We start from the raw sequence: 23787 nt of genomic DNA, 5'->3' as shown, positions 1-23787 counted from the left end.
CTGATCGTGTACATCAGAACACAGACGAGTCAAAATGTGTTCAAATAGTTTCCACTCACTTAATGCTGCTGCAAGTCAAACTGTGAGTTTGGCCAGACAGCCGTCTGACTTTCAAACAGCACGAAGAGCAACTGGCACAGAAGCTAAAGCTCAAAATGAGTCTTGTGTCCTCAGCTGTTTGAATCCCTGCAGCAGCTGGGAAACAGTGTGTGTGGCGAAGTTCATGAGAAAACACTCTGACCTCCCTGTAACCTACCAGTGAGCGAGGCACCGAAGCCTCCTCTCCGACAGCCTGACTGACCTCAGATCAGATCAGAGTGAGAACGTGAAGCAGGGTGGAGCTCAGCTTTCCCAAGAAAATTAGAAAGATGCTGCAGGGAAACAAACTGTTCGTCTTTTCTCTCTCTGTGAGACTCCCACAAGATTCACTTTCTCTGCCACCTCCTCCCTCCTGCAGGAATGTGTCGAGGCGATGCCCATTAACTCTCCTGCTCGACGGGAACAACAACAACGTGCATGACCTCATTCCAACACCAGCACACGTTACTGACTCTGCACAGTGAAACCTGGACACTGATCAGATCTGAGATCAGACTAATGATCAGTTAAGGGAAATCACAGCAGAGCAACAACCACCAGGCGAGAAAATGAAAGAAAGATGAGCAGACGTTATTATCTTGTTTACACATTTTATTATTCACACAGATTATCTTGTGAAACTTTTTCTTGTTTGTATACGTTATTATCTTGTTCATTCATGTAAATGCACATGTAAATATGTTGTTTGCACATGTTGATATTCATACATGATCATCAGATCTCATCTTCCCGGGAACATGAAGCAGCAAATGACACGGACTTCTGTTGTTTGGATGTCTCACTCTGGAACAAAGTGTTGGGCTGACAAAAGAACCGACATCAGCGTCCTCTGGGCTGCTAACAGGGCAGAAACACAGATGGCAAAACGATGATCTACTGAACTGCACATTAAATGCAGAACATGCAGAACAGCAGCAGAGCGTGCTGAGATGAAGAAATGAGTGGAAAAACAGAGCATATGACAGAAAGCATGAAGGCTGACAAAGTGACAAAAGTTCTGAAGGTAAGAGTTCATACTGACAGACTGATTCCAGTAAGAAGAGAGAGTAGGTCAACAACATGACTCAGCAAACACTCACTGCTGGCCTGCTGCCAGCCTGCTGCTGAGAGCAAAAGCCAGGCTCGCTGTGAGAAACAGTGATCCAAAGTACACAGGACAGAAATATATACTACAACACACACAACAACCAGCAGTTAGTACCCTTCAAACACCAGTGTTTGCTCATCAGATCAATATTTAAAATTTTGAACAAAATAACCTTTAAAAAATGTTCAAAAGTAATGACAATACCATGTTCATCATTCCTGCAACCTGGACCAAAAGTTTAGATTACTGTATTTTCTTTAATACTGCAAATGTTTGCACTTCAATTTATGGATCTATTAGCAGTTGTCAGAGTCGTAGTAGTGGCAGTAGCAGAAACTATGCAATGACAGCTACTGAGATTGGAAACAATATGTGTAAAGTATTCCATGTTCTGATGTTCTGCATTTCAACATGATTTATATCAAAATGAACTTTAGGGTCCAAATTTAAACTGAAACTCGTCAAACTGTCCTTGAAGAGTAAATCTCATTAGTCAAACTGTGGAGGAAGTGAAGCAGATATTTTAGGAGAATGATGGTTGATGCTGAGCTGAGACACGTGAGTCAGGACAGACAGGAGGGGTCTGTCTGTCTGTCTGTGACTCCTGTTGCTGTCTGGTTTTCTTCATTACCCCCTCAGCTGATGAAGCAGCTGATGTGTGGTGTCACAGCTCCCCCTGGTGATCAGCAGCTGCTTCATTACCTGATAACTGAGTAAAGTAAAGCAGCATCCTACCAGACAATCAGACTATGGAGATTTTACTGGGCGTTCAGCTCAGTGTTTGTTCAGGTACAGGTGAGACCATGAGATCTGATCCAGGAGGTCCAGCTGGAGCAACAGATCCACAATTCTTGTGGGTTATTAGACACTTAAACACTGCTCAGGGGTTTATAATATAATAAGGAAGGATCTCACTGATGCAGGAGGGAACTGTTGAGAGAAGACAACGTGAAGTCTGTCGCTGTGTTCACGCTAGCACCCCTGTTTTTGATCACATTCAGCATATGATGTTTACACTGACCATGAAAAACCTGGTTCATCATTCTCAGGTTCCTGACCATCTGTTGCAGGCACCTCTTGATTTCTCCCCATCTTGGTCATGATGTCCAGTACAAACAAAGAATGATCAGAAACCTGGATCAGGTGTTTACGGCCTGGTTTCTATCAGACCACATTCAGGTAACACATCCACAGACTGCACTGAAGTGTTTCACATGCAGTACTGAAACCAGGTGACACTTCCCGCTGAATGTGTGTAAGTTCCATCTGTCTGAGGTTGTAATATGGCAGCAACCTGCAGGTATCTGTGACGGGACAGTCTCCCCTCTCTTAGACTAACTCTGCTTTTGTTTTTGCCCGCTCTGCCTCTCTCTGAAGCTCTGCCGTTCTCCAGCTGTCCACCTGATGGCCCCCAGACTCTCCCACCTGTCCCAGTCACCTGACTCCCACCGTTACTTGGTGACTTTGCTTTCCAGCCTCTTGAACAGGAACCTGGATCTGTACCTGCCTGCACCTTTTCCCTGCACCGTCCCCGTTACCCTGGGTATTCTCTGTTTGACCTGTTTTTGCATTATACCATTAAATCACTGAGCTGATCCTGTCTGCTGGGTTTTCTGCTTTTGGGTCCTCGTACGCACGGTGTGGCGGCCTTACAGGGAAACCAGGATAAGGACCTTAAAGACAAACCACAGGATGATCCTGGCTGAGAAGCTCTGACTCCTCTGGGCGTCTGATCTTCCTGGACACCTCCCTTTGGGGTTTTCCGGGCACATCCACCTAGTAGACCCCGGGAGGTAGAGTGAGTTGCCTGTTAATCGCTTTGAGTGGTCGGAAGACTAGAAAGGCGCTGTGCAGACCGTATATCTCATCTGGTTTGGGGACATCTCTGGATTCCCCAGGAAGGAGTTGAAGACTGCGGAGAGGCCTCTCTGGACCACCTTGTTAGCCTGCTGCCACTGTGACCTGGCCCGAGTAACAGGCAGAAAATGGATGGATGGCAGATACTTGAATTAACTTGGGATCCTTTAGACCTCCTTTTTGTCACCTTCTGTCACCTGTGTGAGTCTGTTCAGATTGAAGTCCGAGAAACTGGACCCAAACCGTCCAACAGAGTTACAGGTCTGCAGAATCAGAGCACGACTCAGCACCTGAAGGCTGCTGGGAGGAAAACGCTGAGTCATGATCCTGCAGGAACAGTTACTCCACACACACACACGTTTCCCGGAAACAGCGAGCGGTGGGGAAGGAGGAGGTGATGCTCGTCTCCTCACTGCTCTTCCCGGCAGTCAGACCCCTCACGAGATGCAGCTCACCACCACCACGGAGCGAGCTGATTGGCTGCCACCGAGCCTCAGCTTCTGGCTAATCAGTGAGCAGCTCTCACATCGACCAATCAGCCGCAGAGCAGAGATGAACAGATAAGGGAAAGATAGAGATGTACAGTAGAGAGCAAGTTCCCGTCATCAATGTCAGAGAGGACAGAGTGTGTCCTGCAGGGGTGTGTGTGTGTGTGTGTGTGTGTGTGTGTGTGTGTGTCGTGTTACAGATCAATATTAGTGATCTGTTTGTGTTTGATCTGCTGTCCTGAGTGATGAGCTCATCCTGAACACACAGCGTGGGCTCTGTTGTTTATGTAGTCAATTTTGTCTTGTTATTGGTAAATAAAAAACTTTTGCATCATAACTGTTTATTTTATTTTAAAATATAAACATGCATGTGATGGTTTTCTTCTTTTAGTTTTATATTCTGCTCATTTTCAGGTTCATAATTTTATTTAGGGGTTGTTTAGGTTTACATGGTTTCCTTTTCAAAAAACACCAGATTTCTGACTGTTCTTTGCTGCAGCTCCTCTTTTCACCCTTTGTTGAACTCTCTGTTTTAGCTACAGAATGAAGCATCTCACTTCTATTAGATCTTTGTTGGGAGCTGCACATGCTCAGTACCTAGGTAAGGACTACTAGCCAATCAGAAGCAGAGTAGGACGGGTCCTGAAAAGCAGGTAACCCGGTGTGGGTACCAGATGTGCTCGGGTGGTCAGATCTGCTCGGGGGCCTGCGCCTGCTGGTAGATAGATAAGCTGTACGTCTGTATGATGACGTGGCGGATGATGATTGGCTGTATGTTGTAGTTTTTATGGATACTAGTTTTCAAGGGAATTAATGTTACGATGCTAATGTTAGCTGCCGAGCCACTTAAGCTAACGTGTGTGTGTACATTATTTCCATATTGCCAAAGTAAATATGAAATAAAAGAAAAAATATTAAATAAAGACCCCGAGCAGATCTGATACCTATGTGGGGGGGCACTATGTAGTTTGTCTAAGTAGCTTAAGTTAGCTACCGTTAGCTTAACTTCATCGACAGCTAACATTAGCGTTCTAACTTTAATACACAGCTATAGCCAGGCTGTGTTAAGTCCCATTTAATAAGTAGAGCTGTATTTCACTGTATAAGTTCTCCAAGAGCCGTTAAATAAGGTTATTTAACTTAAATAAGATTATTTAACGGCTCTGAGGTCTCCACTGTTGATCTGAGGGCCTGTTAAAACTATATCTATAAGCACTCTCACGTACAGCCAATCACAATCTGCTACGTCATCACGTTATGTGACGTTATCGACAGGCTCAGGCCCCCGAGCAGATCTGACCACCCGAGCACATCTGGTACCCACACCGGGCTTCGGTTCAGCCGGTTCAGGAACCAGCTTCAGAACCTGGACAGGAACCAGAGTGTCAGAGTGGTGAGTTATTAAACTGTAACACACGTTTATCTTTCATAATGTTTGAACTGAGCTCCGTCTCCACATCACAGGAACAGCTTCATGTCCTCTGAGTGCCTGCAGGGGCTCTAACGTGCCACGCCAGCCGCTGCGTGTTACATAGAGTGCTTCACAAGTCTCTTAATGGCATCCATGTTTCCCTCTCTTCCGTCTTTTCATGGAGAGACGCAACGACACCAAGCCAGGAGAGAAGGAACGAGGAAATATAAATTTAGAGATTTGAGACGTCTTTTCCTCTCAAGCGTCACTTGAAGCGACGTCCGTTTCTGATGTCGGCGTCAGCTGATCACAGCTGGATATGGGGCGAGTTCAGCGGCGACAAAATGTAGCAAAACGTTTTTTTTCAACGGAAACGGTGGTGTGTCGAACACCATGTTGTTTACGCAAGCGCACTTTTCCTGCTCTTTTAACGCTGTTGTGTTTACAAACTTGTCGCAGCTGATTGGGTAACACCAGTGACACGCCCACCATGTCAGAGCCCGTTATATAAAGGAAAACAAAACATTCAGGTGGCAGGTGACATTTCATAAATCTAAAAATATATCAGAATATAAAGCAGTAATCAGCTGCTTTTTTTTAGCAGTTACTTTTGCACATAATTTTCTTCTATATTTAAATTGCATTGCATGTTTTGTTACTTTGCAAATAAACCTTTTATTTCTTGTCACAAGCTATTTTTCAGCACAACAAGAGATTTCACACAATAGAGGGAAAAAGCCAAAAAGCAGAATATGACCTCTTTAAATCAAAAAACATTTACAGTATGCATGTAAATATCATGACTGTTAAAAGTGATTTATGTACTACTAGGTTTTAAAATGCAGAAAAAGTTATTTTAATATAAAATGTGCATTTATTCACTCCAAATGAATCCTGATTACTGAAAATCTGCTATAAGAGTAAATCTCATGAGTCATGTTTGGCCTTGTTTGTGTTTGATCTGCACAAACACGCTGAACTCAAACAAATAAAGAAAAACACAGAGTTACTCCACAGTCGGCCTTCGTGTAGAAAGTCAGGACAGTTTGGTGTCAAAATATCAAACGTCCTAAATGAGACACTCACACGTATCATCCTGAACACATGTTCTGAACAGATGTTCTGAACTCTGGGGTTTTCAGTCATCACTGTCAGTAACCAGAGACATAACATCCTAATTTGGGTGAAGGACTTCCTGTCTGGAGCTGAGGTGGCACAAATGAGGGGCCCTGAGTGTTTCTGTTGTTATATACAAAGTGTTTTCATCCAAAATGACCGACAGTAAGTGAATTCACACTTCACAGGAACAACAGCTTCACTTCAAAGTGCATCCCTCCCAAAGAACATCCTAAAAGATGTTTGGTGCTAATTATAAGCAGGATAGAGCTGACGTTCACCTTTTATACTGAAGGGAAACCAATGATGTCTACAGATGATTCAATATATATTTTTCTTAGAGACAGTCCCCAGAGACGCCCCTCTGGTTCAGAGAGTCCTTTCACTTTAGCCATGAAGGGGAAGATGAGCGAGGAGGAAGAGGAGGAAGAGGAGGAAGGTCACTGAGCGCTGACAAGATCTGTGGTGAAGGGACCAGAACCCAGGGTCCACAAGAACCGGATTCGAGAGACTGTCATCGGCAGAAAAACACCAATATAGGTTGTAGCTTGAATATATGACCCATAGTCCTCTAGTGTCTGTGCAACATTATCAAAGCAGGGAGTCGAGTGACGTATAGCAAATAGGCAGAAAGTCCGTGTAAGGAGGTGAGACGGTCAAACCCAAAGCCTGAACTCAGGAGAATGGCGTTTGAGTCTCATGTGAAACCAAGTAAACGTTGACTTATTTTGAGTTTAACAGCTGAAAACGCCTATCTGGGAGCGCTACGGTGCGCTCTGGAGGCATAGCGTTTTTTTCCACTGAGACGCTATGGTTGCTATGATACATAATATCCGTGGAGGTGACGTGCTGCGAGTAGACTATATTTTACTGAATGTAAAAATGTCACCACTAAGTAGGGTAGGCCTACGTGAAGAGAAGGCTGAAACATGTGGAGCGAGGGGACGTCCCTCCTGGACTGTGATTGGACGGCTGTGTAAAAAGAGACGAGCGCTGCGTTTTTCCCAAAGTTTTACATTTTTCAGCTGTCTGCGACCGGAAAAAAACACTCAGTGCATCATCACGCTGCTGCCGTTTTTACCATGTTGTAAAAACGCGGCGCTCCCGTTGCAATGAACTGAAAAAAGACTTTGGTGGACACGGGCCCTTGGGTTGGAGGGCTTGTTGGAATTCAATCACAATCGGAATAAATAACATTTAAATGATACCCAGCTCTTGTGTTATTGTGGGGTGTGAACGTGTGGTTTTCAGCCTGCAGGACTGGACTGGTTTGGGTTCGGGATCAGGTTGGTTCAGATTAAGCTAAGGGGAATTAGACATCCATGGGAAAACAGACAGAAACACAACACAGGTTCACAGGTACTAAGAAAAACTACATAACTTTCATTATGGCTGCACATTCATTCCTATGGCACCTATTGGGCGGCACTGAGCAGGTCACATCGAGTCCCACGAGCTCGGCCTCTCCCGGCTTTACATCCACTCTGAGATATGAGCCAGGTGACGGCCTCCACCTGTAAGAAGGAGGGAGAGAAGCGTGGGTGATCTCTGAACAGAAATGAAGTATTCAAATAAAAAAGTTCCTCTGGACATCTGGAAATTCTATTTCATTATTTCCGGCTCTTGAAAAAGCTGTGTGACTGCACATTTTATCCTCATGGTGGTTTCTCAGCAGTCCGCTGATGCCAGGAAGGTCTCTGACAGTCGGACTGTGTGACGGGAACAGCAGAGTCCAGCTTTCCTGCTGCCGCTCCTGAATGTTCAGATCTCGGATTTCATCCTGGAAATTGTGAAAAGAAACTATTAAACTTATTTTCTGTCCAGCAGTTTGTTCCAAACAAATACATGCCAACACACTTCTAGCACACTGGTGGCTGACGGCCTTTGTTGTGCTCGGCCAAGTTTTATGTTGGTTGTGAAAGACAGACAGCCTGAACACACCAGTTTTAGTAGCGTAACTGAACTGTTAACTAACCTGATCTACGCTGTTTGAGCTAATAAATAAACTGTGGCCACTAAAGGGTTTCAACAGACTAGTGAATAGAGCAAAACACCAAAGCTTTCCCCCCATTTCAAAATGACATTGTGAAGATTTATTGCTCAAGACTTTTATGTGTCTGTGCTAGGACAGTAGAGCAGAGGGCGCTCTGAGGCTATTTACATGCAACGCTATAATGGCGTCCGAGGCAGTTCAGAGGTCAGAGCAGAGCTAGAGCCACGAAGACATGATGAGTTCTGCTGGCTGCTGTTGTTTTGCAGAGGTAAGAACAATGCACAGTACAGTCCTGAGAGTTAGGACATTGGTTTAGGGCCGGATATAAACGGGAATGTGAATGTACCTATGTCAAATATAAGCGAATCGAGCAAGTGACGAGTACTAGCCAATCACAGCACAGTAAGGCGGCGAGAAAAAAATATAACACGTTACGTCCGGTTCTGACGAGTTAACGCTGCGTTCCAGATGCATGACACCAGAAGTGAAGGAAACCCACATGGCTGACTGAGACAAACTTACTGGCCCCTCAGCAGAAGCCCTGGTGTTAATTAAAAAGATGGCGGTTTTAATGAGACATAAACAAACTAGTTTATTGTGTTGCTGTACAGCTACATCAGTTGGTATCTGCAAAAGCCAGTTAATGTTGTATATTGCCTGATTTTATTTTGCATGGACCAATAACGAGCTGGGACTGTTACTGAATGTAACACCGGAGTAAAAAGCGGCGGTGACGGCAGAAAAAAGACTGGGAGTAAGTAAATACTGCGACATGCACAGTACAAGTGGATGCTGTAAGTGTTATTTGCATGGTACAGAATATCTAAATAAAAATACCAAATCAAAAACTCTGTCAGCTTTGCACGACTTATAAGACCCAATCAGAGAGCCGAGTGTGAGCGTCTGCGTCATTTTTTCAAAAGTCCTCCGTTTTTGCCCGTCTGCACTAAAATGTTGCCGGAGTTTTAAAATGAAAAACGGGGTCGGCAGCGTTTTCAAACTTCTCCGTTTCAGGTCTTCATTTTCATCCTTTTAAGGTCTCTGCTTTAAAACGAAAACGCAGAAGTGTGGCCTAAGATGCCATCTACCCAACAGAAAAGGAAATAACTCACTCATACACATCTGCACACAGCCGTCTTACCCAAGGAGACTTCAACATGCAGACTCAGGGAGCTGGGGATCGAACCAGCGACCTCCTGATTAGTGGACGCTGTACCCACCGGAGCCACAGCGAGAAGATGACTTTGAGAGATAGATTTCTGTAACCAACAACACCGGCAAAATATTCCACTAATTAACTTACAGATCAGGTTTTACTGATACTGAGTATTATTTATTATTTATAAAACACTTTAATTGACGGTTTAGCGTTTACAACATGTGCTGCCGTTGTCCACAAGTAGGACCTCCGACCCTGAGAGGCGTTCAGTTGTACTTTTTCTGGTTGGAGATGGGAGTTCTGAGTTGTTGAACGCAGTAGTGTTTAACATGGGGAGCACAAAGTGTAATGATTATCAGCTGGGACTGAATGGATAGAGGTTTTCAGGTTTCTGAAAGCATCCAGAGTCTGTACAATAACTGGCTGTTTCATTTTAGCAGCACTCACAGACCCCACGCTGGAGAAGGTTAGAAAAGTTGATGCAGTTTTTGGCTTTAATGGGTGTTTCCACAGCGACTGTGAAAATATTTCCAGGCGTTGTGTGTGTTTAGCGTCGCTGGTGGTGGAGGATGAGTCAGTCTGAGCGCCGTAAACCTGCTGAAAGCCCAGTTTCCTCTGTGATAAAACTACCAACCAGGCTGGAAAACTCTGCTCAGACTCACTGAGGGGCCAGAGAGGGAGCGTGTTCATGGAACAGCAGAGTGATAATGACTCAATCCTTTCTCTTACAAACACTGACTGTTGGACACTTTCATTCATTTTAGTTTCTCATTCTCAAAGCTTCTTTAGTGCTAACGCAAAAATAAAACTAAATTTAACACATGTGGTTCAACATTGTTATGAAACACATCCTGCCAGACTGGACAAACAATTTCTGATTTATAGTCTCATTTGTGTTATGCCACGTCCATTTATTTGTAGCGCCCCCTAGTGGTCAATATGAATGAAACTCTCCGGTATGTGTGAGGTCCTTATGTGGACATATCCTGGAAGTTTTGTGTTGGTTGGACAAAGATGTTTTGATTTGTAGCCTGATTTGAGTTATATCACCCGCAGTTCAGTAGAAATGATTAAAGCAGTAGGAACATGTGAATAAATGCGAGCTGAACAAGAATCTAACAGGAGTTCAAGTGATCTAACTTAGCATGTCTTTAAAATGCTAAACGTTGTAGTTATAGTGAAGTGAAATCTCAGAGTTGGAGACAGTCATGTAGTGTTAGATGCATTCAACAGCAAGACGGTGGGTGAGAAACGGTTTCTTGAGGCTTTGGTTAGAATTAAATAGATGACCAAGTTGTCAGGACGGCAGGTGGCCTGGTGGATAGCACTGTTGCCTCACAGCAAGAAGGTTGTGGGTTCAAACCCTGCTTACCCCGGCCTTTCTGTGTGGAGTTTGTAGGTTCTCTCCAAGTTGTCTGGTGTTCTGACAATATGTGTTTCCAATCCCTCGATGTTATAACGCTCCCAGTATTATGACATCTTCTGTTTTTTGATTATATTCTAACATCATTTCAGGGGCAGCGTATTCTGACTAATATCCCCCATCAGATAATGCTCCCACTACAGAAACATCTTATATCGCCCCACTGCTCACTCCATGTGTACAGTAAGGAGATGGGGAGCATGTTGAAATACTGTATTATGCCATCTTTATTTAAGATATCAGGGGCAGCGTATTCTGATTAATAATGATTATATTTTGATGTTACTTAGAATCAGACGCTGTCTCGACGGCATGCCCAACAGCAAGGTTGCGCAGATTTATTGGTGTGGAAACAGACCACGCTTGCATGCCCAGAATCACTAAGTAGCACTTCTCGATAAGAAGCATAAATCAACACCGGCTTCCTCCCACCGTCCAAAGACATGCAGTCTAGGTTTATTGGTGACCCTAAATTGTCCTTAGGAGTGAGTGTGAGTGGTTGTTTGTCCATGTGTGGCCTTGCGATGGACTGGCGACCTGTCCAGGGTGGACCCCGCCTTTCGCCCGATGTCTGCTGGGATTGGCTCCAGCCCCCCGCGACCCTGTACGCAGGATAAGCGGCTGACGATGGATGGATGGATGGAACTAGAAGTGAATATGCTAAATTAAAAGTTACAGCAGACTATGTGTAAGGTAAAATACACATCCTTATTCTCTCTCTCACTCTCTGGTTACAGATGGTAGAAAAAGTTGCACCTTCCTGCAGCAAACATTTAGTGATGTTCAATTACATGTTCAGTTGTTGAGACTGTAATCTGTTTTATTAATATAACCCATTTAGGAAAATGTATTAGAGCCCACATACAGAACAGCTTTCAATATCGGCCTGTTCTAAGTGTAGTTTGGACAGGAAAGGGCTCTACTATCCAGATTATTTTCAAAATCTAATCTAATCTCTTTTTCACTTTAATACATCGGCCCCCAAACGTAAGTAGACCATCCACAATGAAGTCAACAGACCCAAACATAGAGAGATGATGATCTATTAATGAATAAGCAGCCAGAGTGGAAAAGAGCTGCAGTAAAATAATAATAAAGTAAATATCTTTTTGCAAGTAGTTTCTAATACATCCATTATATGTGTTTCAAAAACTAATTTATTGAAATATAAAGGTCCTTCAGTTTCACCTCAATGTCCTTTTAGTAGCATTTAACTAGTTCATGATTTTGTCTGGTCAGCTGATCCTAACTGTTTAAGGTTTATTATGCTGAAAGTACACTGAGAGGCAGAGATGGAGGGATCCTGACTGTAGGGCCAAATACACTGGATCCTACATTTCCCACAATGCATCTGAAAAGTGACCTTTGAAAAATGTCCCAGAATCCCTCAGCATCTGTTTTCAGTTCACATTCAGCCTGCAGTCCACAAGATGGCAGCATAATTAAAGGAACAAAAACACAGAGTGGAATTGACAGCAAATACTGATAGAATCATTATCATTATTTATGTGTTTGGTACAATAATACTATAAATAATACGAATTACTTTAACTTTATAGTATTTAACGATGATTAAATACTATAATATTGTTAAATATTAATTTAACTGCATAATGTGAAAATTGTTGTGTTGTTGTTGTGGATGTCAATTCTGATCTGAACTTCAGTGTTGATCAAACACAGTGGATGAAAAATGTTTTAATACCTTCATAAAAAATAAAGAACTTATTAAAATCAAAAATTAAAGTGCTTTACAGGGAAAAAGAAAATTATCTCTACATGTTACACACTGTGTGTATTTCAAACATACAATCAACCTGCAGACACAAATATAACTAAATTAAAGATATTAAAAAACAATTTTCAATATAAAGTGTTGATGGACAGCGCTGGGAGAAGTACTCAGCTTTTTTGCTTAAGTAAAAGTACAACAATATTAGCATACAAATATACTTAAAGTACCAAAACTTAAACTGCTCTTTATACAGAATGGCCCATTTCAGAATAACATATATTTTATTAGTGGGTAATAGTTATTGATGCATTCATGTGTTCATCACTTTAATGATTCAGCTGGTAAACGTGGAGCTCATTTCATTATGTATTTATTTACAGTTTGTATATTTCATTTTGGTAACTAACTACTTTATTGTATTGTATTGCTGCTGTGACTTTCACCCACAGGGGATCAACAAAGGAACATCATATCATATCTCATAATGTTTTAAATACTGCTGGGTGGCTTGTGGATTTCAATAAAGTCTTATTGATGTATTAATACACCAAAATGTGTTTGTTGATAATATTTTGTATTATCAATCTGAATCTGCAAAGTAACTAAAGCTGTTAAATAACTGTACTGAAGTAAAAAGTACAAATTGAAATGTAGTGCAGTGGAAGTATAAATGGAAATACTCAAGAAAGTACAGCAGTACATGTACGCAGTTATTTTTTCACCACTGTTTATGTACCCACAATGCAACAGAAAAACATTCTTTTATAAATAGCCTGTTTGGGAAAAGATGTGTTTTTTCACACTATGACTGATTCAAGCTTCTTTTTTTGTGCGTTTCAGCTGAAGAACTGTGGAACATCCGCCAGCAGGTGGCAGCAGGACTGCAGGTATTCAATGACGTCCAGTTCCAATACGGATCAATACGATTATTAGACACGCAGCTGCTCCGATTACTTTGACCCCTGCTTCAGTAGAAGAGGAAAGAAACCTCTGAACCAGACTTCAGTTTGTTTTTAGTCATTTAAAAATGTGTTAAAGATGCTGTGATGAAGGACTTCTGGAAGATTTGCTTGTTTTCTGCCATGTGATTTGAATTTGTGAGCTAACTGCTAAAGTGACACACAAGACACAAGTTACATCACTTAGACTTTTAATTTTATTTTCTTTAACACAGGTTTGTTTGCGACCTGAGCTGCACTGACGTCCTCTTGGAACTTAGTTTTATTACTACAACATACCTGGTCGACTGGCAAGTGTCCCCAAACCACATGAGCATCTGAATTTTCCCCCGAAACCAGGACTGGTAAGCAGGTCCAGCAACAGGCCTATGGACCTTCAGTAAGTCACATGACCTTTAACATGTGGTAAACAAGATTTCAAAGTGTGGGACAAATTTTAATAATAATAATAATTATAATAATCTTTATTTATAGGGCACTTTTCAAAAACAAGACATTATAGGGAGCTGCACAGGGTCGAGCAGGTTGTGTTTCAGGTCAGTTTATCAAAGAGCCAGCAGACAGTTTCTCACCAGTTTTTAGAGAGATTGGACTAATTTTTGTCAATAGTAGGAGGGAAGAGTGTTTTCACGGAATAAAAGTACATTTCTTTATCATACTTATTTTTCATTACTGAGCTGTGTATGTAAGTTACTGAATTTAATCATGTATTTTCTTAATAACCGCCTGTTTGCCTAAAATGCAGTACAGTTTTGAAACACATGACCAACTTAAAGCAAGTGTTAACCAGGCTCAAAGACAGACTCACCAGAGCAATATTTATTTATATTTTGATGTGTGGATATCTATCTGTCATATATAGATCCATAAGAAGCTCACCTATAGTGTATGGATATCATTTCATGTAATCAGATAGATTTGTACTGAATTGATTTAAACAGACTTTTCTAGCGAGTGTTACAACTGGCCATGCCCACGGGGTCAGTTGTAACACTTCACTCCCTCGCCATTCAGGCGCAATTGGGAAAAAAACGGTAGGTCCTAGAAACAAACTTCACGTGTTCATTTGTAGCAGAGATGTGTGTGTTGCTTGTATAAAAATATGATCAATCAAACTCAACTATTTTGTTATTTAGTCCAAACCCAAATGTGCTGTGCCCTGCTCATGTGGGAGGTTCTCAGTTTTGCCTTGAACAATCCCTGTTTCTAGACTCTGGATTTTGGACTTGTTTGCCTTTGTTTGACTGCTTAGTGTGACCCTGCCTGCTTCACCATCCTGTAAGTTTTGCCCTTTTGAAAAGAAACAAACACATCTTTGAACTGTACCTGTTCTGTCAGCAGTTGGGGCCAAACGCTTGTTTCCCAGCTAGAAGCACTTGTGATAATGTTGGTGCTCTGGAGGTATGTTGGTAAATCTGACAAGCCGTGTATGAAAGAAAGAAACACAGACATTTATATGTTTTGTACAACAGAGCTGTTTTTATTTGGAGAAAAGTTTACATTTCCCCTCAAAACAAATGAGAAGCCACAGAACACACCGACCCGACCAAAGTCCTGTCACAGTTTGTCCAAAACATGTCCATGACCCTCCACACACACGGGTTGATTAAATTTAGACTAAATATACTCATAAATAAAGATTTCACATTCTCCTTTTGAGTTACAAACCCAGTTTATTATGTGGAGAGATAACTTTTACATACAATACAACTGGAAATAAATTAATTCCACCTTTTACCCGAACTTACCTCCACCTCCACACCTGTCAATCATCACCTCATCGAGACACACCTGCGTAGCCCCACAAAGCAGCCCAGTATCTGGAGCTCTCTGTCAGGTTGCCAATACAAAGTGTTCAAAACGTGATGAATGCTGAGTTGATCGCTTGATGGAGATTAACAACTGGTGATAAACTATGACAGGAGCGTTTAGTTGGTAGCAAACAGGAATGCAATTTCCACTTAATAATGAAAATATAAATGAGCAAAGAAATTCCTGTTGCTGACAGACTCCACTAACTAAAGTCTCATAATTAGCAACCAATCATTTCTTGACAGGACTGTGTTATTAGTCTTTGCCTTCCGCTGACGGCACAAATCAAAAATCAGGATCATACTTGCAGGTCTGTTACTAAAAGACTTTATAGTGACAGACTTGCTCGTGGCTCACATGGTTAAAGTGACCCGGACCCGCTCCTCACAAGGTTTTGTGGCACTTTCATAACGTCGCACTACTTTCGCTGTCGGTCCAGTAAAAACAGACAACAGCTGTTTAGTGCAGCGCGGCTACTAAAGGTTCTTTCAATGTTTAGGCAATGAAGAACCTGCTGTGCCCGTCCCCAGGTGAGGACAATCTAAAAAGGATGGACCCTAAAATAAAGCAGTATTTTACAGAAGGCTGCAGCGTTTCCACAAATCCTACACATATGAAAACTAAGTTGAAGGAACAAGTTCAGATCTCAGAAACAGCTGCGTGCAACCTGCTGAAACTCAACGTTATGTTTAAGTTCTCAGCGCTGCCTGACATACAAAGTTTTTTAATAGCCATTTTTAGTATCGCTAAAGCCGGAGAGATGTAGCGGGGAGGTGTGGCGACATCTCAGACACAAAACATGTCAAAAAGCTTTTTACAGAGAAAAGAAACACACGGAGCGTTTTTCAAAAGTGCAGAAACTGATCGACTCACTGACGGGTAAATAACAGATGGATGAACGTGTGCTTTTCGGCTTGTTGCTCTCTGACTTTAGTTTGTTGTGTTTGTGCTTCGTAATGTTTTTAAGCTCACTTATGTTTGGATAATATACAAAACTGTCAAGTAAAGTGGTGGGAAAGGCATTTCAAATATACAGCGGCTGCTCAGACAATGTCCGGTCCTCTGTCCTGCTATAGAGCAGCAGTCCCATATCTAGAAGTCCTCTTGTTCTCTTAAAGGACATCGGCACAGAGATAGGTCCAAGATGTCGGTATGCTAGCTTGACACAACAAGACTTGAAGCAGTAGAGGAGACACCACAGGAAAGTTATTTTTTATGAAATATAATAATGTGATTGGGGGGGGCGCTCGACGTGCATACATTCATGACACATTAGGTTTAAGCACAAACCCCTGTGATAGGCTGTATATACACAAGCTTTGACAAAACCGTAGCAACTGTACGCAAAACGTCGATTTTGTGTGTGTGTGTGTGATACGCTGCAGTTTGTTATTGCGTTGCAACACAACGTCAACATGCATATATATACTGCCTTAGGTTTAGGCACACACTGTGACGGTTAAGGCTAGGGTAAGTTGCCTTGGGGGACTGTCAACGGCTTGAACACAAACCGGCAGCGCAACTAGCTACTAGCGTTTCCAGTCGCACAGATGGGCGCAAGTGCATTTGTGCTTTTCAGCTCTTGGCGTGAAAATGATAACTGTGTCGGTTGGAAACTAGCAATAACATTTGCACTGTGCTTTGCAACGCTTTGCTAGGGCCCATAGTCTTCAGCCAACTCAAGTTACATGACTTGAGGACATATATCAGACATCATACAGCTCCCTCTGAGACGCTGAAGGCTTCATACTTCTTTAGGGGTGGTGGGGCAGTGGGTAAGACACATGCCTTTGGTGTGAGACCCGGGTTTTAATCCACTGTGAGACACCAATGTGTCCCTGAGCAAAACACTTAACCCCTCGTTGTTCCAGAGGCGAGCGACCTCTGACACGTACAGCAATTGTAAGTCGCTTTGGATAAAAAAGCGTCAGCTAAATTAATGTACATTTATACCTTTTTTTTTAAATGTTATTTTGGGGAATATTGAGGGATGATTTCACTGACGATGCTTAATTAAAAAAAACAATAAATGCAAAAACCTAAAAATATAATATATACTTTTGGAGATGTCAGGCTTATTAACAGAACCAGACATGTTGGTGCTTAGCTTGTTTATTCTGTCAATCAGAAAATTAGATGTAAAGTGGATTTTTCCCCTTCTTTTCATGGAGATAGGCTAGCAGTTTCCATGCGTTTCTAGTCTTTATGCTAAGGTAGGCTAAACACATCCTGGACCTATCTCCGTACTGGACACACTGAGATGAAACCGATATCCATGTGTGACATCTGACTCTGGAGATGATCATCATTTCGTACTGCTGCTGCTGCTGCGTGCTTCCACTGCTGGTCCGTAAGCAGCATTTGTTTTCATGCTAACGGATGTTGTATCCAGCGAGTGTGACAAGAGATGAAAACAGCGTGAAAAGGCCGGCTTGTGCTTGTGGAAATCATCAAAGCCTTTTTGAAGTTTCCTCATGCTTTAACGTGAGAACGTCTGCTGTTTCCACGGCAGTCCGTCAGCTCATCAGACCACCGACACGTGAGCTGCTGCTAAAAATGGAAACTAAAGACACGTAGCTTGTATGTTGGCGTTCCTCTAATAACAGCAGGAAGCACGACTTCCTATTGTTTACCGCTGTAAGAAGGGAGTCATAATGTCACCAGTCTTATTAGATAAAGGAATACTTCACTATAGTTTAGTCTTATCTGTAGCTGTTTAATGGTTGCATCTGTTGTGGCAAAAAGTCAGCCAATCCAGAGCAAAATCCAAACCAATGCTAACCACTAGGGGCCACCAAGCAAACCACATGTGAGGCCTGTAAGTGTATTTAAAGTTTGCTTGTTAGCAAGGTGTTTATGTGGCAGTCTAGTCTTTCCAAAACCAAAATCACGAAAAGGTGACATTGATTATATGCTCTGATTTAAGTTAACGTTTACTATCTACACTAATAATCTTACATTACTTCCAAGGCCAAGATTTCATTAGCTCCATTATTTTTGTGGGGTTAAAGGGTAACGATGGAAAAGACCTTCGGGCTGGAACCATTAGCTGGACCTGGATGCTATCAGACTTTAGGCTAACGTTAGCAGCTCTGTCCTACTCTTCAACAGAATTTATTCTCCAGGAACCTGCTAACGAGAGCCAGCAAACTCACTGGCTTTTGGTCAGTCTCTCTCTATTTGACATCTAGGGACCTTCTTGTTTTTAAAACCATCATCTGATCCCCTCTTGAGCTCTGCCCAACCTAAACCCGACGGTTCCCAAACAAATTTCACGAGTGTGGTTTGGGTTTTGGCCATTCGGTTTACGTAAAGGTTGCGTTTCTGGTTGGGTTGAGGTTAATTTCCTTCTTTCTAACTTTGCAAGTTGTCTGGATCCTTGCATGTCATCATGGGAACACAGTGTACCCAGTGCGTTGCATTAGCCTTGCAAGCTAACGGTCTGTAATCAGAATCAGTATACTTTATTGATGCCAGAGGGGAAATTCTTGGTTACAGATACTCGCAAGGCATAAAAAGAACAGAAATAATAGTAAAAGTTGGTAACTTCTGAAGTAAAGCAAATATATTCATCTTTCAAATTTAGCAGTACCAGTCAGACTGGGTCCTAAAGATACACCTTCTGGCCGGGTTTGAGGCTCCGTTTGAGACCAGTGGAGAACTTTCAGTCTTCAAATGCCCATAAACTCAGTGGAGTATTCCTTTATTATAATGTAAGTGTGGTGGTTATAGGTAGCAGCAGTTAGTTAGTGTGTATATTATGTTAAAATATTTTATGACCACAAACACAATCCAGTTCAGGATCCAGGACAAGCCTGAGGCCCCTGGCATAAATAGTTCCTCATTTTGTTCCTCTGGGCTTCAGTGTTCAGGAGCGCCACCAAAGAAGAAGACCTGCCCTCTGAGATGCAGAGCAGGGGAAAAATGGGGAGTGTCTCTGCTGCTCCACATCTCTACAGCGAGTCAATGCCGCCGCCGCTCACTCTACATGATGCTGCACTTCCCCTTCAACTTGTCGGCTCTTTTCTGTTTTCCCGAGCGCTTGCCGTCGATGCTCAGGCTCATGTCCCTCTTCTTCTCCAGGGCCAGCAGCTCCTGGAACAGTTCTTTCACATTGGAGTTCGTCTTGGCTGACGTCTCCATGAAGGCACACTTCCAGGCGGCGGCCTGAGCCTCCCCCTCTTTCGTCTCCAGCTCACGCTGGGCCGTCTCGTCACTTTTGTTGCCCACGAGCATGATGGGAATGGACTCCACGGTGCCTTTGATGGCGAGAACCTGGAGGGACATGGGATCAAGTCAGTCAGCAACTCTACGTCGTTTGGAGGCCTCTACAAGTTTTTTTTGTTTTTAGAAAGTAACATTTAAAACAACATTTCTGGAGAATGCAGCTTCACGACTTTCAAGCTAACGTCAAGTGAGCTAAAGTCACATCAATTACACAGGTTGACAGGACAAGCACAATTTGAGACATCACAACGTGTTTAGAAGACAATTATGGTCCAATAAGCACCTTAAAGTTGCTGTAGAATAGAAAACTGTATTTACCTTGGCATAGTTAAATAAAAGGATTTCAGTATGTGGTACTGACATACTGTGAGACTCGATCTCCATTGTTTCCACTTTCAAATGTAAATCTTGCGCATGCAAAATACCCCAGAAAACAGGCGAATGCCAACAAGCGCTAGATGTGACGTAACTTCTGTGATCATTTATGTTTACGCCCCCAAACTGCATTTGCATATTCATAAATTCTGGATTACCTGGAAATACTTAAGGGAGAAAATGTAACTTTGCATTTAACCCTTTTGTGGAAAACCCTTATCACAGAAATAAGATTTAAGGGGGTTAATTTTTGCAACGACATGCTCCGGCTCAATCTCTGTTTCTGTTTGGATGTCACATTTAATGTCCCACATTATACAAGACCACATGTACAGCAGGACTTCAGCGTATTATAGCAGAAACACAAATAAAGACCACCCCTGCTAACCATAAGCTAGGCATAGGCTACATCACAGGCCAGATATTTAATGAGGTTAATGTTTAACTAGTCATCTAGAAATGAAAAGATGGAGACCTGTTGGTATATGGGTTTGAGCTCCTCTAGAGACTGGCGGCTGGTGATGGAGTAGACCAGAATGAAGGCGTGGCCCTTGGAGATGGAAAGGCGCTGCATGGCAGGAAACTGGTGACTTCCTGTTGTGTCTGTGATCTGCAGCGTGCAGACGCTCTTATCGCAGCTGATCACCTGCAGAGACACAGCAGAGAGAGCATGTACTGATCCATAGCAGAGAGAGCAGGTACAGATCAATAATTCAGGTGGGAGAGGTGAGTGTGTCCTACCTGTCTGTACGTGTCCTCTACAGTGGGGATGTAGGTGTCTCTAAAGGTTCCTTTGACAAACCGAAGGACCAATGAGCTCTTCCCCACCCCACCGGCTCCGAACACCACCACCCGGTAGTCATTACTCTGCTCGGGCATTCTGGGAGTTGGAGTCCACCTCTGGATAGATGACCTGTATACTGAGGAAGAAATGAAGAGAGGAAATGTGCAATTAAAAACAAGTCTGTCAAATGAAAGTTCACATAATTAGGTACCGCATGTTTCATTCCAGTTTGACACGGATTTAGATTCTATTCAGAATTTCTCGAACCAAATTTTGACCATCTGTTGCAAATTAAACCAAATAACATAACAAGCAGTGGAATAGTGAATATCTGGCAACACTTTAAAAGCAGGAGTAGGTAAAAGAGAATGTGGGAAATGAGCATGAACTCTGTGTTCGGCGAGGCAGGAACAGACAAATACTCTGAATGTAATTAACAGTGTCATCAACAGTAACTGGTGTTTTTATTGAGAGAGTCCTTCAGCTGGACGCCTGCTTCAAGTGCAGATCATCTCCATCACAATGTGCATGTAAATACCGTCCTCAGCATCTCTGCGCTGGTGAGCACAGCAGCACGTGGCTCAGTTTCAGCAGCAGGGGTAGTGATGGATAAGATGCATGCCTTTGGTGTGGGAGACCTGGGTTCAGTTCCCACTATGAGACATCCGCCATTGTGTCCCTGGTTTGCGACCTCTGACATATACAGCAATTGTAAGTCGCTTTGGATAAAAGTTAATGTAATCTGTAAAGAAGCTCAAGTTCACTTTTGGTTCCAGCTTAAGGCTTGTTCAGACTACACGACATTTAGCGTCTGCAGATCGCTGTGCTGTTCAGACTAGGCTACAAGATATGCTGTCTTGTATTGGAAGTTTTTGTGGTGTTCACACTACATGACTGATCGGTGACAGGCGGTCACAGACTACGCGAGCTAACAAAAATTCCATCACCTGACGACTCTATCTCGTCTCCAAACCAAAACAGACGCTAAAATTGAAACAGGAAATGAGACGGAACTACATAGGAAACAGGAGTTGTTTATTATTATAACGATAAGAATTATAAAGACAAAGAATCTGGGTGAAAGAATGGATTAGCACGTGCGAGTAGCAGGGATTGTCTGAGCTACAGAGAGAGCTGGAGGTGAGTAAAAAGTTTTTTGTTGTGAAAAAGTAGCTGCCTGCTGTCAAAGACTGGATGTGGATGTCAAAGCGGCCGACAGCTCTAGATATTTAGCGCTCTAGATATCTGGCTGGCGAATGGATGCTGGCTTTTAAAAGCTAACGGTTCAGTTTGGTCGTTAACTTTTCAAGCAATTGTTTCGGGTTAACTAGTTAAATTGAACAAGTTTTGTTTGCCAACAATTCTGTTTAGAATATATATATAACAGTTTGGAAGCTAGCGTTTTGTTGTTAACTTTTCATTTAACCTAATTTTTCAGATTATTTAGTCACATCAATGGTTTGGTTAGCTAAAGGTTCAGTTTGGAAGCTAGCTTTTGGTTGCTAACTCATTAAAGCTATGTTTCAGGTTAATTAGTTACATTTATCAACGGTTTTGTTAACTAAAGGTTCAGGTAAGAATATAAAACCGTTTGGAGCTAGCTTTTGGTAGCAAATGGTTCATTTTAAGCATTGTTGTAGATGGTTCAGGGAACCTAATAGTCTTCTTTAGTAAATTTTCTTTGTTAGCAAACAGTTTAAGGCTAAAACATGTTAATTACCTAGTAGTTCATCGTAGCTGCTAAAATTGTTTGGTTTGTGTTAGCTAACAGCTAATTAATGAGTTAGGTAGCTAAGATAGTCTGATTTGGGTTAGCTAATGGCTTAATTTAGTGATAGTTCGGTTTAAGTTAGCTAATGGTTCAAATCTAGCGGCTAATGTTAACAACTTTTTAATTTGTGTTAGCAAGAAGGAGCTTAAACATGTAAAATAGTTAGTGGTTCAATTTAGCTACTAAATTAGTTTGTTCAGGTTAGCTAACAGTTGAACAACATTTTGGTTCAGAGAGCTAGCTGCTGTGGTCTTGGTTCAATCATTAAACTTATCTGCTAGTATAAAACTCTTCCAGACCTCCACTTTACTACATTTCTCCTACATCAAGGGATATTATTCTTTTTCTGTTCTGTATGCAACTCAAAAGAGCATTTTGAATTATAAGCAAGATAACTTGTGAATAATGTAGTTGATATCTAATCAGTGTTTTTATTGATGAATAAGCAGCTGTGATGAGCGTATTTGTGTCGCAGCTGCATCTCATGAGCTGCCTCGTCTTCTCTGAACTCTGTCTGAGTGCATTCGCAGGTCGCATGACAAACGGGAATAAATTAAAAAGATGGAGCGAAGGGCCTCAGGGAGTTTCCCAGCATGCCAAGTGTAGTGCCCCGCAGAATGACTAACGAGCATTGATTAGGGCTTTGCATCTCATTAAAGAGGAGAGCTGATGAAAAAACAGAGAGGCTTTTTAGGAGAGGACTTTACACATGAGACGTTAGAAAGCAGGTTTTCTACTTTGTCTGTATGATTTATAACCGCACATTCTGCTGATGCTCTCAAATATAAATGGTTTCTCATCAGTGCACTGTTCAATATTACATTATAGCCTGAAACACTGGGAACACACACATCTGCTAAAAGCTCTCTGTTCAAAATGACTTTTCTACACTAGATGAGGAGCAAGAGTACAATGAACACAAAATTAATCTGAAACTATTAGTTGATTTTTCAATATGTTGTTGCCACTAGAGGTTGTAGCCTAACAAAAAAACGTAAATATGGGTCGTAATAAGCTGCTGCATAATCGACCTGTACGACCGTTTCTCTGGTGAGGACAGCCTGATGAAAACAGTTTTTATGTCAAAGGTAGAAACTCATAGCAGCAGAGTGACAATATGTGTATATTTTTTATTACTTTTATTTTATTATCCAATCACAAAATAAAATGTTTGTTTATTAATGTTTGTTTATTAATTTTCTGTCTATCAACAACTCAACTAATAATCTCTTACTGGACGGACATTATACTCAATTTATCAAGACAACAGGCACTAAAATATCATCAAATATAAAACAGGGACATAAGAAATGAAGTCTTGGTTCTCTCTGCAGTTCTTATATTAGTTCTTTATTATTAAGATGAAAAGAGAATCCAGCATTTCCTTGTAATAATCCTCTTATCTACTCCTTTCATAATCCAACTCACAGTTGCTCAGCTTCCTGCAGCGCATAGATCCAGACGGTAATAACGTCTGTAGAACAGGAGATA

General features: G+C 42.0%; 1 protein-coding gene and 1 long non-coding RNA gene across 2 annotated transcripts; one reads left to right on the top strand and one right to left on the bottom strand.

Annotated features, from left to right (window-relative positions):
• The first annotated feature begins 438 nt into the window (after window positions 1-438).
• On the top strand, window positions 439-3868 carry LOC123958296. The gene is made up of 2 exons (XR_006822029.1): window positions 439-2365; window positions 2564-3868. It is a non-coding gene; the product is annotated as an uncharacterized LOC123958296 (long non-coding RNA).
• A 14624-nt stretch (window positions 3869-18492) lies between these two features.
• LOC123958295 (GTP-binding protein Di-Ras1-like) lies at window positions 18493-23787 on the bottom strand. The gene is made up of 4 exons (XM_046031586.1): window positions 23725-23787; window positions 20483-20661; window positions 20217-20387; window positions 18493-19414 (listed from the first exon to the last, which is right to left on the bottom strand). Exons 1-4 carry the CDS (start codon window positions 23747-23749, stop codon window positions 19124-19126), a joined length of 666 nt encoding a protein of 221 aa, XP_045887542.1. The 5' UTR covers window positions 23750-23787; the 3' UTR covers window positions 18493-19123.

The sequence above is a fragment of the Micropterus dolomieu genome, linkage group LG19 (assembly GCF_021292245.1).
Source record: "Micropterus dolomieu isolate WLL.071019.BEF.003 ecotype Adirondacks linkage group LG19, ASM2129224v1, whole genome shotgun sequence".
Taxonomy (NCBI): domain Eukaryota; kingdom Metazoa; phylum Chordata; class Actinopteri; order Centrarchiformes; family Centrarchidae; genus Micropterus; species Micropterus dolomieu.
This window is presented reverse-complemented; position numbering and strand designations above follow the sequence as displayed.

Coding starts and splice junctions, on each gene's coding strand:
- LOC123958295 (XM_046031586.1), bottom strand. CDS start 23,749: ATGCGCTGCAGGAAGCTGAGCAACT. Junction 20,662..23,724: donor CTGCAGGAAGCTGAGCAACT/GTGAGTTGGATT, acceptor TTTCTTCCTCAG/TATACAGGTCATCTATCCAG. Junction 20,388..20,482: donor TAGAGGACACGTACAGACAG/GTAGGACACACT, acceptor GTGTCTCTGCAG/GTGATCAGCTGCGATAAGAG.